This window comes from Rhinatrema bivittatum, chromosome 2, assembly GCF_901001135.1.
Source record: "Rhinatrema bivittatum chromosome 2, aRhiBiv1.1, whole genome shotgun sequence".
Taxonomy (NCBI): Eukaryota; Metazoa; Chordata; class Amphibia; order Gymnophiona; family Rhinatrematidae; genus Rhinatrema; species Rhinatrema bivittatum.
This window is the reverse complement of record NC_042616.1, coordinates 425,968,683-425,985,599: the sequence shown is the minus strand read 5'-3', so window position 1 is coordinate 425,985,599 and position 16,917 is coordinate 425,968,683. Positions and strand designations below refer to the sequence as shown.

The 16,917-nt window shown below is 48.4% G+C and overlaps 1 protein-coding gene across 4 annotated transcripts in view; it reads right to left on the bottom strand.

The window, feature by feature from the left end:
* Nucleotides 1-16,917, bottom strand: part of XRCC6 (X-ray repair cross complementing 6) — a 145,265-nt gene that overhangs the window by 51,410 nt on the left and 76,938 nt on the right. For all 4 annotated transcript variants that reach the window (XM_029590263.1, XM_029590265.1, XM_029590264.1 and 1 more), the window contains one exon: nt 10,531-10,717. In XM_029590263.1, the coding sequence (XP_029446123.1) occupies nt 10,531-10,717 (187 nt within the window). The remainder of the gene's footprint in view (nt 1-10,530; nt 10,718-16,917) is intronic.

Sequence of the window (16,917 nt, the reverse complement as noted above, 5' to 3'; positions counted from 1 at the left end):
GCAGAATGAATTAAATTTAACAACCAATGACTAGATCAAGAGTACTTATCAGTACAATAACCTGTGAAAACTACGTACAAGAAAAGAGTACAGATGGAGATGCTTCTACATACAAGTTTGACTTAAATTCTTCATAGTCTTCTAAAAACCGCAGAGAGAAAAAACATCAATTGAGCGGACTCTCCAGAACACTATACCCCGGGCGGGCGTCTGGACTGATCCTTGGTACTACAGGAACGAAAATTAGCAGGTAAGAACCAAATTTTCCTTTCCCTGTACGTACCAGGATCAGTCCAAACTGCTGGGATGTATCCAAGCAGCCCTAAATGGGGTGGGACCCGGAGAGTCCCTCTCGAAGCACACTGCTGCCAAAAGAATCGACATCCGGAGCCAGGATGTCCAAACGGTAATGCTTAGCAAAAGTGTGCAAAGATTTCCAAGTAGCTGCTCTGCAAATCTCCTGCGGTGAAACACATTGGCTCTATGCCCAAGATGCCGCTTGAGATCTGATCGAATGAGCTTTAAGACCATCTGGCACTTGCCTCCCGCGACATATATATGCCTATGCAATAGTGTCTTTCAACCAGTGGGCAATAGTAGCCTTGGATGCCTTACATCCTTTCTTAGGACCGCTCCATAAGACAAAAAGATGGTCTGACAATCGAAAGGCATTAGTCACTTCCAAGTACCAAAGAAGTATCCGTTGGATGTCCAATCTCCGTAAATCATGAGCCTGAGGAGAATTCCGATCCAAATCAGGAAAAACCAGTAACTCTACTGACTGATTGACATGAAACGCCGACACCACCTTCGGCAGAAAAGAAGGCACCATCCTAAGCGAAACCCCAGAGTCCGAGATCCGCAAGAACGGTTCTCTGCAGGACAACACTTGAATATCAGAGATCTGTCTGGCCAAACAGATAGCCATGAGGAACACCACTTTAAGTGTTAAGTCCTTCAAGGTAGCCTGCTTGATAGGCTCAAAAGGAGGACTGCAGAGCCCACGGAGAACCAAATTCAAACTCCACGAAAGACAAACTGCATGAACTGGCGGGTGTAAACGTTTGGCTCCCTTCAAAAAATGCGCCACATCAGGATGTCCTGCAAGTGATGTACCATCCACTTTACCTCGTAAACAGCCTAACGCCGCTACCTGAACCCGTAGTGAGCTGTACGCTAGTCCTTTCTTTAAGCCTTCCCGCAGGAACGCGAGAATGTGCACAATAGTGGCTTTGCGCGGGGACACCATCAACCCGCTGCACCAAGAACTGAAAACCTTCCATACCCGAATGTAGTGAGCGAAGTAGAGGTCTTTCGTGCGCGTAGCGTAGACTTAGTTTTTGGGTACTTGCCAGGTTCTTGTGGCCTGGATTGGCCACTGTTGGAAGCAGGATGCTGGGCTTGATGGACCCTTGGTCTGACCCAGTATGGCATTTTCTTATGTTCTTATGTTCTTAGCAGAGTGGAAATAGCCGCATCCAGATAACCCTTCTTTCTCAACTGTCTCCTCTCATAAGCCAAGCCGCTAGACAAAAGCGAGCTGCCTGATCGAAAAATACTGGACCCTGTCGAAGTAAACTCGGTAGGTGCCCGAGATGCAAGGGACCGTCTACCGCCAAGTTGATCAGGTCTGCGAACCATGGCCTCTGCGGCCACTCCGGAGCTACGAGGATAACCGGCCCCCGGTGGGAATCTATTCGCCTTAAGACTTTTCCCACCAACGGCCAAGGAGGAAACACATAGAGGAGCGCGTCGCGGGGCCACAGAAGGACCAGGACATCCACCCCTTCTGCCCCGTGCTCCCTTCTGCGATTGAAGAAACAACCCGCCTTCACGTTCAGCCGAGTTGCCATCAAATCCAGACAGGGCACTCCTCACCGGCGAGTCAAGAACCACATTGCCTCTTCAGACAGCTTCCACTCTCTGGGATCTAGCCGTTGACGACTGAGAAATTCTGCCTGGACGTTGTCCACTCCGGCTATGTGAGACGCCGCCAACGGGCCAGATTGGGTTCCGCCTAGGCCATCAATCTGTCCGCCTCGGCGGCCACTGGCCGACTCTTTGTTCCCCCTTGACGATTGATGTACGCCACGTTGTCGCATTGTCGGATAGAATCCTCACCAAATGATGCTGGACTAGCAGGAGAAATCTGCGCAGTGCTAGCGAACTGCCCTCATCTCCAACCAATTTATGGACCACTTGGACTCCTAAGCTGTCCATAGACCTTGTGCAGATCGGGACTGACAGACTGCCCCCCCAACCGGAAAGTCCTGAGGACATCCAGCTTCCGTAAATCCTTGGCTATCAGATCCGATCGATCCACATCGGAGAAAGAAGAAAGTTCGATCGATTGATTCAAGTGAAAGGAAGACACCACCTTTGGGAGAAAGGAGGGGACCGTTCGCAAGGACACCCCTGAATCTGAAATCCTCAAGAAGGGTTCCCGGCATGACAATGCCTGCAATTCCGACACCCAGCGCGCCAAAGAAATCGCCACCAAAAATACCATTTTCAATGTAAGATCCTTTAGCGTCGACCGCTTTATGGGCTCAAAAGATGGCGCACACAAGGCCAAAAGCACCAAATTGAGGTTCCAGGAAGGACACGGAAGGCAAAGCGGAGGGCGCACGTGCTTAGCCCCCCATAGGAAACGCGCCACATCTGGGTGTAAGGCCAACACAACCTCCCAGACCTTGTCTCGGAGAGAACCGAGCGCCGCAACCTATACACGGAGGGAACTACATGAAAGACCTTTAGAAAAACCGGCTTGCAGGAAAGCCAGGATGTCCAAGACAGACACCAGCGTAGGATCCACCTTGTGATCCGAACACCACAATTCGAAAACTTTCCAGACCCTAACATAAGCCAGGGAAGTAGATGGTTTTCTCGACTGCAGCAGTGTGGCAACCACTGCATCAGAGTAACCCTTACTCTTCAAGCGTTGCATCTCAAAAGCCAAGCCACAAGACAAAAGCGATCTGCCTCTTCCCAACAGACGGGCCCTTGATGAAGAAGAGCCGTGGACTCCCGAAACCGCAGGGAAGCCGTGGTGGACAGATTGAGCAGATCTGCAAACCAGGGACGCCTCAGCCATTCCGGAGCTACCAGAATCACCTCTGCCAGATTAAGCTCTATTCTTCTGAGCACCTTGCCGATCAGCGGCCAAGGAGGAAACACGTACAGTAAGATGCTCGTCTGCCAGGGAAGTACCAGGGCATAGACCCCCCTCAGCCCCCCGTCTCTCTGCGCAGACTGTAAAACTGCGGAACCTTGGCATTCTGAAACGTGGCCATTAGATCCATGCACGGCGTGCCTCACCGGTCGCAGAGGAGCTGAAAGGCTTCGTCGGCCAACTCCCATTGTCCGGGATCGAGATGGTGGCGACTGAGGAAGTCCGCTTGCACGTTGTCCACCCCAGCAATGTGGGAAGCTGCAATGCTGACGAGATGTAGTTCCGCCCAGTCCATTAAAAAATGAGCCCCCGTCGCCACTGGACGACTCCTGGTTCCTCCTTGGCGATTGATATAGGCCACTGTGGTTGCATTGTCTGATAATACCCGGATCGACTTCCCCCGAAAGAGCGGAAGGAAGGCCTCCAAGGCCAGAGCTATGGCCCTGGTTTCCAGACGGTTGATTGACCACTGAGATTGTTCTCAGGACCACTGCCCCTGCACCGACTTCCCCAGACAAACCGCTCCCCAGCCGGAGAGACTGGCATCCGGGGTGACGACCGTCCAGTCGGGCATTACCAGGGGAACTACCCGCTCGAGATGTTCGGGGCAAGCCACCAATCGAGACTTGTGTCTTGCGGAGTCCGTAAGCGGCAGCGGGAGATGGAACTGTTCTGACACCGGGTTCCAGCAGAACAGCAAGGATTGTAACGGACGCATATGAGCGAAGGCCCAGGGCACCAATTCCAGGGTAGATGTCATGGACCCCAAGACTCTCAAGTAATCCTTCACTTTGGGCATCTGCATGGACATCAGGTCCCTCACCTGACCCTGAAGCTTGACTATCCGCTCTGTGGTGAGGAATACTCTCCCCTGTGCTGTGTCGAACAGAGCTCCTAGGAACTCCAGAGACTGTGAAGGGACTAGATGACTCTTGGCAAGGTTTTTGTTTTTTTTATTTATTTCGGATTTTTATATACCGGCATTCGAGATAGCAATCACATCATGCTGGTTCACATAGAACAGGGGTGCAAAGTAAAACATTAACTATAACAATGGTGCGGAAAAAGGCAGTTACATTTAACAGGGAGACTAGAACTTGGCGAAGAAGGAAGAGAAAGGACAGATTATTAATTCAAAAAAAGGCTAACGATAGTGGATGGAGTTGAGGGATGACGTTGAGGTGTTAAATCAATTGGAGTCCGGGAATGCTTGTAAGAATATCCAGGTCTTTAGTCTTTTTTTGAAGGTTGATAAGCATGGTTCCAGTCTGAGATTAGGGGGGATGGAGTTCCATAATGTTGGACTGGCTGTAGAGAACGCCCGATCCCTTAGCGTGCTGTGTCTGGTAGATTTGGACCGCGGTACCTGTAGCGTTCCCTTGTAAGCATCTCTTGTCGGTCTTGTCGATTTATGTAGTTGGAGAGGGATCTGTAGGTCAATGGGAGCCAGTAGATGGATGTTTTTGTATGTGGTAAGAATGGCCTTGTATATTATTCTAAAGTGGATAGGTAACCAGTGGAGGCTCTTTAGTATGGGGGTTATATGATCCCTTCTCCTGGTATTTGTCAGAATTCGAGCAGCTGCATTTTGCACCATCTGAAGCGGTTTGGTGTAAGAAGCAGGAAGGCCAAGTAGGATGGTGTTACAATAGTCTAATTTTGAGAATATGATTGCTTGCAGAATGGTTCTGAAGTCTTGGGCGTGGAAAAGAGGTCTGGTTCTTTTCAGCACTTGTAGTTGGTAGAAACAGTCTTTGGTGGTTTTGTTGATGGTGGCTTTGAAATTCAGGCAATTATCAATTAGGACTCCTAGGTCTCTCACTTGTGTGATTGTTGGCGTGGCTTGCTGAGTAGAGGCGATGGTGCTGTTCTCTGGGGCGATGAGCAGTAGTTCTGTTTTGCAGGAATTTAGTACCAGGTTTAGGCTGGTGAGAAGGAGTTTAATTTTTTGGAGGCATGTATCCCAGAAAGCCAGGGTTTTAGCGAAGGAATCCTTGATGGGGATCAGGACCTGGATATCATCCGCATAGAGGAAATGTTTGAGGTTGAGGTCGGTGAGAAGTTGGCATAATGGTAGAAGGTATAAGTTAAATAAAGTAGGCGACAGGGAAGACCCCTGTGGGACTCCAACTGATGAGGGGTGTTGTGAGGATTCTTTGTTCTGTATCTTGACCTTGTATCCTCTATTGCTGAGAAAGGATATGAACCAAGAGAGTGCTGTGCCTGATATCCCTATGGAGGCTAACTGGTTAATGAGAAGGGAATGATTAACGGTGTCAAAGGCTGACGAAAGGTCCAGTAGGATCAGAAGGAAGGCTTGTCCTTTATCAAGGCCCAGGATGAGGTAATCTGTCATTGAAATGAGGAGGGACTCCGTGCTTCGTGTTTTGCGGAATCCGTATTGTGATGGGAATAGGAGATTATTTTCTTCAATATAGTTTGAGAGTCGGGTGTTCACCAGTTTCTCCATGATCTTGGCTATGAAGGGGAGGATTAGCGATCGGTCGGTAGTTGTTTGGGTCATTGGGATCCAGATTTGGTTTCTTGAGTAGTGGTTTGAGAGAGGCCAGTTTGAGGTCATCTGGGTAAGATCCTTGTGTTATTGAGCAATTTATGATGTCTGACAGGGATTTGGAGATGGAGTCAGGAATTGATAGAAGCAGTTTCGTGGGGATGTGATCCGATGGGTGAGAGGATGGTTTCATTTTCCGAAGAATGCCTTGGATCTCGATGGAGGAAGTGAGTTCCAGTTCTTCTAGGCGAGTATTGTTGAAGGAGGTCTGAGGTGGTGTTGATGGAGAGATGGTGTTAGGAGGGAGCTGAGTTAGTAGTTTGCTGATTTTGTTGCTAGAAAATAGTGCTAGTTCTTCCGCTTTAGATTCGGCTTGGTTGTGAGCAATTTCTGTAGGGTTTATTTGAGTAAGGTTGGAAACGTAGCTAAAGAGGGCTTTAGCGTCAAATACTAGGTCGTGGATCTTGGATGCGTAATAGTTCCTCTTGGATCTTAGAGTGTTGGATTTGTATTGATGAAGAGTTGATTTGTAGATAGAGTGATGGTGCATGGGTTTTTACGCCATTTAGCCTCATTTTGTCTTAGCAGTAGTTTAAGTTTTCTTAGCTCTAGGGTAAACCATGGTTGTCTTTTGGAGGAATTTGGGTGAGGTTTTTTTGTTGTTAGAGGGCATAGCTTGTTGGCAATAGATTCCGTGATGTTGTTCCAAGATTGAAGAGCTGAGTTCGGTGTGGTGAAGTCTACTTGGGGGAGATGTGTAGATAAGTGATTGCTAAGATCTTCTGTGGAGCATGTTTTCCTGTAAGTGAAGCAGGGAGAGGGTATGCGAGATGTACTGATATCTTTTATTGAGAATGAAGTTGTTATGAGGGAGTGATCTGACCAAGGGACCTTCGTGCAACTGGTGTGTTGAACAGTTTTGATTGCAGTGTTGACGAAGATGAGGTCTAACGTGTGGCCGGCTTTGTGTGTGGGTTTGTTAACTAGTTGAGTGAACTAGTTGAGTGAAGTTTGTTAACTAGTTGAGTGAGGTTGACAACCCAACCGAGAGAGCGCAAGAGCTGAAGCACTCTGCGGATGGCTGTGTGACACAGAGCCTCGAACTTCGCCCGAATCAGCCAATCGTCTAGGTAAGGGTGCACCAGCAGGCCTTCCCTCCGGAGTTGCACTGCCACCACCACCATCACACCTTGGTGAATGTCCTTGGGGCGGTGGCAAGACCAAAGGGCAGAGCCCGAAACTGAAAATGTTTTCCCAGGATGCAGAACCTGAGAAATCTCTTGATGAGATGACCGAATGCCGATGTGGTGATACTCCTCCGTGAGATCCAGAGATGCCAGGAATTCGCATTGTCGTACCGAGGCGATGATGGACCGAAGAGTCTCCATCCGAAAACGCGGTATCCGAAGACATTGGTTGACTCTTTTGAGATCTAAGATGGGGCGGAATGTTCCTTCCTTCTTCGGGACAATGAAGTAAATGGAGTAGCGTCCCTTGCGTAGATCTGCGGACAGAACCGGCGTTATAGCCCCCAGGGCCAGCAGGCGCTGGAGTATTCCTTGTACCGCCTCCCTTTTTTCTCGGTACCCGCAGGGAGAGATCAGGAACTTGTCCCGAGGACGCCGTATAAAATCTAAAGCATAACCTTGACTTATCACGGTGAGGACCCACTGGTCCGACGTTAATTTTGTCCATTCCTCGAAGAAGAGAGACAGCCTGGCTCCCACGTTTGGCACATGGTGGAGGATGAATATCGAGGGATGGACCGGCAGTATCTCATTGCGAGGCCTTAGTCCCCGCTGCCGACAAGGAATTGCTTGGCTTGCCGAAACGCCTGCCTCAAAAGGACTGATTCCACGACTGTTGTCTGGTGGAACTGGGACGAAAGAAGGAGCCTGAGGGCCGTGCCGGTTGAGGTCTCCGATTACCACGGAATGAGACCAAGCTGGAAACGATCCCCTGGACTGGGGCCTATCCTCCGGCAGTTTATGAACCTTGTTCTCACCCAGAGATTGGATCATATCCTCCAATTCCTTGCCGAACAACAACTTGCCTTTAAAAGGAAGGGAACCAAGATGGGACTTGGACGAAGTATCCGCAGCCCAATGCCATAGCCAGAGTAGCCGATGCGCAGACACCGCCGACACCATGGATCTGGCCGATGTGCGTAGGTGGTCATGGAGAGCATCGGCGCTATTCGCAATGACCACCTCCAGCCGGTTCGCCTGGCTAGCCTCCCCCTCAGAGAGGTACGACCTGGCTTGGAGCTGCTGGGCCCAGTGAAGACCCGCACGCAGAGCGAAATTACTGCACATTGCCGAGCGGACCCATAGCATGGAGACCTCAAACACCTTTTTGAGCTGCATCTCCAACTTTCTGTCCTGCAAGTCCTTGAGGGCGATCGCTCCCGTAACCGGTATAGTTGACTTCTTGGTAACCGCAGACACCGCTGCATCCACTTTCGGAACTCTCAGCAGGTCCAAAGTATCCTCCAGCAGAGGATATAGCTTATCCATTGCCTTACTGACTTTCAACCCCAAATCAGGAGTGTCCCATTCCCTAAAGAGAAAGTCCGTGGCCGAGAAATGAAAAGGGAAAGACACTGTGGGGCCCCTGAGACCCAGTAATACTGGATCCATAGACCCCAACTGCGACTCCGGTGGAGGGGCTTCCAAACCTAACTTCCCCAGAATGACCGGGATAAGTGGGTTCAACTCCTCTTTCTTAAAGAGACGAACCACCTTTGGATCATCCCCTTCCAGCACTGTACCACCCTGGATGTGCTTGGGCTGGGAATCAGGATCTCCGACCGTCCCCCCGTGGGCTGGGACTGAGTATCAGGAGTTCCTGATGAAGAAGAGTCCGAGTCTGTGTCCATGTCGACGAGTCCTGTGTGCAAAGGCCTTTTTCCCTTAGGGGGCTCTGCCTCCCCTTTGGATCCGGAACGCCGCCGAGACCGCTTGTGGGACGGTGGGCACAAAAGCTGCTCCTCAGCCTGCCTTTTCCCAGACATTTTGGCTTTAAAAGCCTTGTGCATCAGAAGTACAAATTCTGATAAAAAGGAGGAGTCAGATGAGGAATCCGTAACCCCCTCAAGGCTATCCTCATTTTAAAAAGCCTCTGAAGCCTTAGGGGTGCCCTCCCCCGAAGGCCCGCACTGTGGAGACAGTGCAGGGGGTAAAATCTCCCCCCCCCCCCCGCATTCCGCGCCACTGCCTGCAGCGATCCTAAAATGGCCGCCGTTCCCACGCTAATCGGGAACGGTGCAGCTGAGTTGGCCCGACCCATCCGGGACCGCGTGGACGACTGCGGAGCACAAATCTGGCCTTCCCGCAGCGAAATGGAAGGACCTTCACCACCCTGCGAGCAGGAAGCGCAGAGGCCTTCGCGCGAAAGATGGCTGCGCGAGGAGCCACATAGGTGGCAAGACGAGCCTCGGGGCATGATCAAGTCCGGAGAAAAACGAAGGGCCCATCTCGCCGCTAAGAAATGGAGAAAATGTCAAAGAAAAGAATGCAACGCAGGTCAGGAGGAGGGGGTACCGGAGAGTCGGCGGGGCAAAAAATTAACAAATTAAACTTTTTTTTTTTTAAATTGCAAACCTGCCCCCGTGCTGTCCTTGGTTCTGGACAGGTCCTGCTCCTGCTGGGGTGAGTGAGCTGGGCTCCCCGGTATCACCCCAGTGCTGCTACTCCAGCAAGGCAGGGCCCTCGACCCTCTTGAGCAGCTGCCTCGACCAGGGAGGATGGTCCCCTCAGGACCTGCCAACCCCCTGGGAGACTGACAGGCCTTCTTCTTTTTTTTTTTTTTTAATAAAGGAACAGAAGTCCCTAACTAACTATTCCTATTTTTTTTTTTTTAAATCAGAAGAGACTGTGGGTTTTGCACCTCTGCCATCTGCTGGAGACAGAGTAAGACTGAGGGACTGTGGGTGGCACCTTGGTATATATGCCAGGGTTTATTTTGAAAAACTTCTCTGTCTCCATCTGCTGGAGGGGATGCAAAACCCAGGTGTCTGAACTGATCCGGGTGCATACAGGGAACTGATGTTGCCCAAAAAAAAAATTGCTGGCAAAAATCAGTCCCAGAATCTTCAGGGAGCCTCGTGGAAGCTGAAAAAGAAAAAACAAAATGGCCACCGCACCAAACATAGACCCAGGACCACCACGGAGACACTACCTAGGAGGCCCTTCCCCACCCAGGGAAGGCTCCACACTAAAGGCTGCTAGCTCCCCCCTCTTCAGAGAATCAAAATCGGGGCCTGTCTGGCCCAGCCCCGCTGAGCAGACTGATTCACCTGGGGCCACATGACAGAAGAAAAAAAGGCTTTTTTTTTTTCCAACAAAACTTAAAAGAAAGCAGGAAAAAATAACTTTCCCCCAACGGGGATATTTCCCTGAACCCGCGATCATGGAGAGGGAGCCTTCGGGCAGCTGAGGGAGCCAGTCCCCTGGCTATCAGGAGTCCCGGATCACATGGGCTAGTACTGCTGGGGGGGAATCCAACCCCCCTTTTGCCCGGCTCTACTCGAGGGATGGTCCAGAAAACTGAACCTGGCACCCTGAGGAGCAAGAAATCCAAACTCAGCTCAGAGCTGCAGATATGCAACCACCATCTGCTGGAGACAGAGAAATACTGAGGAGTGCAGATGGCACACTTGGATATTGCTGTGCCTCAAAGTTTGTTCTCTGCCTCCATCTGCTGGTGGGAGTGCATAACCCACTGGTCTGGACTGATCTGGGTATGTACGGGAACAGTGTGTTCCTCTGACATATGCCTGAGTGTATGGCTGACAGATGCATGGGAAGAAGCCAGGCTTCTCATTCATATTGGAAGGTAACATTACCTGAGCTCTCTTAGTATCACTGGGCAGCATCAGGCTTCCTGTTTCGCGGTTAAACGTCCGTGTCTTGGTTTTTACTGGCTCATTGGTTTCCCTATACAGCTTCACAGGAGCAGGCTTAACGGCCTTCTGGACTAGGTTAAACACACCAACAGTGAGGGCAAGGTCTTTGCTGAGCTTCAGATTCAGCCTACAAGGAAACAACATGCACACATCACAGACAGCTGACAATCCTCAGCAATCAAACTGTTCTTTTGGGACATGTGCATTTGCAGGTATTGAAGGATGAAATCGAAATCCTGTACTTCCCCTCATAGTTTGAGTACCTACCTGTTCTGAAATTCAGATTTTATCCCACAGAAAAATAACAAATAGCTTGGCTATGACTAGAGCCTGTAGCAGCACACATAGCACCAAAGGTGCTGTACTCATAGAACTCTTCCATTACTAACTCTAGGTTTGGGACTTCAACATTCAAGCTAGCACCAAAGACATGAAGAAATAATTTTTTTCTTATATTAAGCTAGTAGTTTTCTCTATTTTTGGGTGGTTTTTCAAAATTATGTTTTTTCTGTATTGTATGATTTGTGTTCTATTTTGTAGCAAACTATCTTCAAGGATCATCACTGGATCCCTTTTTTGTTGGGACGTCTCCCCTGAGGCGGCCTCTCTTAAGGCTAGCAGAAACCACATGAAGGTGATTTCAGCTAAATGCTTGAAAGGCTTTTCAGAGTTGGAAAGGATACATTTTTTTCTCTTTGAAAAGTCATCCTGTGGGACTGCTATTAAAGCTGGGGTGTTGATCTTAGTGAAAATGCGCATGGATATTTATGAACAATGATCTATTGAATTGCTTTTTAGACTTGTATGCTTTATTTTTCCATCTAATATTTTGGTTTAGTTGTTATGATCTTTATCATTTGTGTGAGATTTTTTGTGATGATTTATTGGTGCTAAGTTATTGACTGTACTTAAAATTGAAGATGTATATTTCTTTTGAAATCCCTTCAATTATATTTTTGTGTTCAGAATTTCTAAAAATATATTTCTTGTAAACGACTGTGTATGAATTTGACACACTATTGGCATACTATTTTTTAAAATATCTGGTGTTCCGTTTTTGTGGTATATGCAGGTTCAGTCAAGTTATTTTGTACTTGTGCCATGGCAGATGCTGATATTTACACATCAGAGTCAGAGAGGGAGGAGGTGACACTAGCAGTCAATCAGACCCTCAGGAAGGAAAGAGGGAGAAGGTGGTGGCTGCAGCAGCAGATCAGGTTGAGGAGAGGTGTCCATGTGTTTAAAAGCCACAAACAGTATAGCAAAAAATGCCCTTTTCTTTTGTTGAAATTGCTAGAAGAGAAACACAATAAAAAAAAAAAAGGAAGGGGACCCTGTTAAAGACAGCTTTACTGTTCTACAGTGTAGTATCTAATTTATCTCCCATCTACACCAGAAACACAATGCTCTAAATCACGTGTAGGCAACACTGCTTTTAGTGGTGATGCAGTGCCGTGAAAGGGGTAGTCCCCACCAAGATCCAGCCATGAGGACTAGAGAGGAGTTCTCCTAGCAGGAACTAGCCACTCCCTCCTACTCTCAAACCTACCTTCTCCTGGCACACGATACAGTATAATGTAGTCCACTGTTCCTCTCTCTGACCATACACATGCTATTTTGATGCATTTACTTGTAGACAAAGTTTGTGCAAAACTCATTCATCTGCTGGATTTTAAAATTAGGGAGGGTTGTTGAACACTCAAGATGTGTTTGAAGGGAAAACTGTTCCCTTATCCTACTTTTTGTTTCCTATTTACAAGGAGTGTTTTATACATTGTGTGTGGAGAAAAAGAAAATTGGTTCTTACCTGCTAATTTCTGTTCCTGAAGTACCACAAATCATTCCAGGCAAGTGGGTTTTGCATCCCTACCAGCAGAGAGAGGCAGAGAACAAAACCTTTGAGGCACTGCTACTTAACTGAGAGTGCCACCTGCAGTCCGTCAGTATTGAACTGTACCCAAGCCAAAACTAGAGTGAACAATTCAACTAATTAACTAACCCCTGATTCTCCAGAGCGAACGTTAAACATAGCATTAGAGCCCCTGAACTGGAGACTGCACATCAACCCCAAGGAACCAAGCCAAACCTGGCTATCGTACAGGCTTGAAATATACACAATTTGCCAGTGCAATCAGATAAGTTTTTCGTAAAGAATGGGTGGGGCCTCTGGACTGATCTGTGCTACTTCAGGAACACAAATTAGCAGGTAAGAACTAATTTTTCTTTCCTGTTCGTACCCCAGATCAGTCCAGACAAGTGGGATATATCAAAGCACCTGCACACTGGGCAGGCACCCGAATGACCCACTCTCAAACATACACTCACCAGACAACGGCTCCCTTGGCACGCAAACATCCAACCGGTAATGCTGGGAGAAAGTGTGTAGCAAAGGCCATGTTGCCGCTCTACAGATCTCCTGTGGCAACACCAACAGACACTCAGCCCAAGAGGCTGCCTGCACCTTCATGAAGAGTACCCGCAACCCCGCTGGAACTTTCCTACCCCTACAAAGATAAGCAGAAAAAAATAGCTTTCTTCAATAAACGAGCAATCATGCCCTTCAAAGCTTTACAACCCTTCTCCACTCCCCCCAAACAAGACAAACAGATGATCCATCCATTGAAAACTGTTAGTGACATTCAGGTATCACAGGAGAACCTGTCAAACATCCAACAAATGAAGTTCTCTCACCCCAATGTCCTGAAGACCAATTCGGAAATACAGGAAGCTCCACCATTTGGTTAAGGTAGAACAAAGAAACGAAGGCACCATACACAAGGATATCCCGTCATCTGTAATTCTCAGAAATAGCTCCCTACAGGACAAAGTCTGTAACTCCGAAATCCATCTGGTCGAACAAATTGCCACCAGAAAGACCACTTTCAGGGTGAGATCCTTTAGGGATGCCTTCCATAATGACTCAAATGGAGGCCCACAGATAATTTGAAGAACCAAGTTAAAACTCCATGCCAGACACAACCTGCATACCTGCGGAAGCAAATGCTTTACCACCTTCAAAAACTGTACCACATCCGGATGTGACGCCATAAGTCTATCTTGCAGCTTACACCTCTGAGACAACCCAAAACTGCCACTTGCACACAAAGGGAATTGTATGCCATACCCTTAGCCAAGTTCTGCTGTAAAAAGGCCAAAATATGAGGGATATCCACTCATAATGGGTCCACGCCTTCCTCCACACACCAGGCCTAAAAAATTCTCCACACCCTGACATACGCAATAGACATGGACAGTCTTCTAAATCTGGAGCAAAGTAGCAATGACTGGCTCAGAGTACCCCTTCAATCTCCTCTCAAATGCCAAGTCTTGAGACAAAAGCAATCTGCCCAATCCGAAAAGATAGGTCGTTGTCCTATCAGATAAGCTAATCTGAGGGGCTAGTCTACTGCAAGATGAAACAGATCTGCGAACATTGGACATGGCTACTCCGGAGCAATCAGTACTACCCTTCCTGGATGCCTCTCTATGCTTCGCAATATGCAGCCTATTAGTGGCTTTGGCAGAAAGACGTACAACAGAATCCCCACCGGTCAAGGGAGAACCAGAGCGTCTATTCCCTCGGCTCCAACCTCTTGCCTGAGCCTGAAGAACCGACCCGCCTTGGCATTGCTCCGTGACGCCATCAGATCCAACTGGGGAATGCCCCACCAGGACCGAATAAGGTCAAAGGCCTCCACTGACAACTCCCATTCCCCCAGTTCCTACCTTTGTCTGCTGAGTCTACCTGCACATTATCTACTCCGGCTACGTGCGATGCTGCTAACCTCTTCCGATATCGCTCTGCCCAGGCAAACAGGTCCTGAGCCACCAAAGCCACCACTCGGCTCTTCGTCCTGCCTTGATGATTGATATAAGCAACCATCATCGCATTGTTCAAGATCTCTCTCACCATTCATCTCCAGACCTGCGGGAGGAAAAACACCAATGCCCTGTGAACCACTCTAGTCTTTAAACTATTTATTGACCAGGTTGCTTTCACACAGTCTACCACAGATCTTGGGCCGCCTGTCCCTGACAGACCACCCCTCCAACCTCTAAGGCTGGCATCTGTGGTCACCACCACCTAGTCCAGAGTCTTCAGATCCATCCCCTTTTCCAAACTGCAGCGTGACAGAGACTGGATCTGGATTCCCCCAGTAGCAGTAAAGGCCACTGGAATTCGTTGTATCAACAGGACAGCAGCACCTTCTGAAGAGATTGCATGTGGGCAAATGCCCACAGTACTAAATCCAGTGTAGAAGCCATGGAACCCAGAACCTGTAAATAATCCCAGGCCTTTGGCACCGGCAGCCACAGGAAATGAACTATCTGCGCCTGAATCTTCGTCACCCTCTCCGGAGTAAGAAAGACTCTGCCAATTTGGGTATCGAACAGCGTCCTCGGGTACTCCAATGACTGGGTTGGCACTAGATGACTCTTGGACAAAATTACCACTCAACCGAGACACAGCAGAATTTTCAACACCCAGTGCACCGCCAGACCTCAATCTCCTTCAAACCTTGCCCGAACAAGCCAGTCATCCAGATAAGAGTGAACCAGAATCCCCTATCTCCTCAGGGCCGCCGACACTACCACCATCACCTTTGTGAACGTACGTGAAGCCATGGTCAACTTGAAGGGAAAGGCCTAGAATTGGAAATGCTCTGGCCGGATGGGTATATGCAGATATACTTCTGTAAGATCTAAGAATGCTAGAAACTCTCCTTTCCGAATCGCCGCAATTTTGGTCCATGTTTCCATCTGAAAACGCGGTACCTGCAATGCCATGTTGACCCTCTGGAGATACAGAATGGGCCGGAACATGCCCTCCTTCTTGGGAACCATGATGTAAACTGAGTACCTTCCCTGTTCCCTTTCCTGAGGAGGGACCAGTATGATCTCATTCAGATCCTGTAACCAGTTCAACGTATCCCATACCACCTCTCTCTTGGTCCGGGACACGCAATGGGACATCACAACGGCCTCTCTCATCGAACGAGAAAATTCTAAAGTATAACCTTCTCTTATCACCTCTAGAACCTACTAGTCCAATGTGATGTCTGCGGTGCGGTTGCCAAACCGAATGGAAGTGCCCAAAACTGTAAATGTTCTCCTAGAATCATAAAGCGGAGAAACATCTGGTGCTCCTGACTGATGGCTATATGAAGATAAGCCTCTATCAGATCTAGAGACGCCAGGAACCCCCCTTTTCGTACTGCCGCAATAAACTACAAAGTCTCCATACAAAGACGTGGGCTACAATCACCCTCTTCAGGTCCAGAATTGGACGAAACTCCTCCTCACAAGATGGTGCTGGCTGTCCATTGCTCCTACCATGTGACAGGGGCCGACCAATGGCACCGGTAGCCCCTGTGACATAGTAAGAGCAAAGGGCCATCGGCGCCATTTTGATTACTGGCAGCCGACGGCCCAAGTGCAGATCACTCTCGGACCCCTGCTGGACCACTAGGGACTTTTGGCAAGTCTTGGGGGGGGGGGGTCAGGAGGGTGCGGGGTAGTAGTTCATTACATTTAAAGGGTTGGGATGGAGTTTTTTTCCACAGAAAGAGAATGATAAAAGTTTTCTGATCCGGGGAGTGGACCAAAATGGCCCTCCCCAGACCCAAAAACAAAATGGGGACAAAACAAAAATTTTATGCACTCCCCTAATTTGCTCCATAAGATGCACAAATGCCTGGGAACAGAGCCGGTTTAGCACACCATTTTTTTAAATTTTTTTTAATTTTCATCCTCTGAATTCTAGGTGCATCTTATGGAGCGAAAAATATGATAATCTGAACAATCCATATAGTCATCACCTGAGCCAGAATAACCCAACAGAAACTCCTTCAGCTTATGTACAAAAAAAAAAAAAAATCACAGATCGAGCAGGACTCTGGACTGATCTGTGGTACTACAGTAACGAAAATTAGCAGTTAAGAACCAATTTTCCTTTCCCTGTAGATACCCAGATCACCAGATCAGACAAGGCTATGGCAAGCTACCTCGTGTATAAATAGTCTGTGGATTACTTTACAGAGCACAGTTTTTTCTGATACTAATCTCCCTTCAATTAGTGTGTTGTAAGATTTATAATTTTTTCCTCGTAGGTTGTTTGAGAAGTACCCAGATCAGTCCAGAATCCTGAGATGTACCAAAGCTTCCCTAAACCAGGTGGGACTGCGAGAGTCCTGCTCAAAACACGCTTTCATCAAAGCTCCTAGACTCTGGTGCCTGGGTGTCCAGACGATGTCGTCTGAAGGAAGGATACAATGATTTCCAAGTAGCCATCCTACAAATCTCTTGCGGCGACACTACAGACATTCA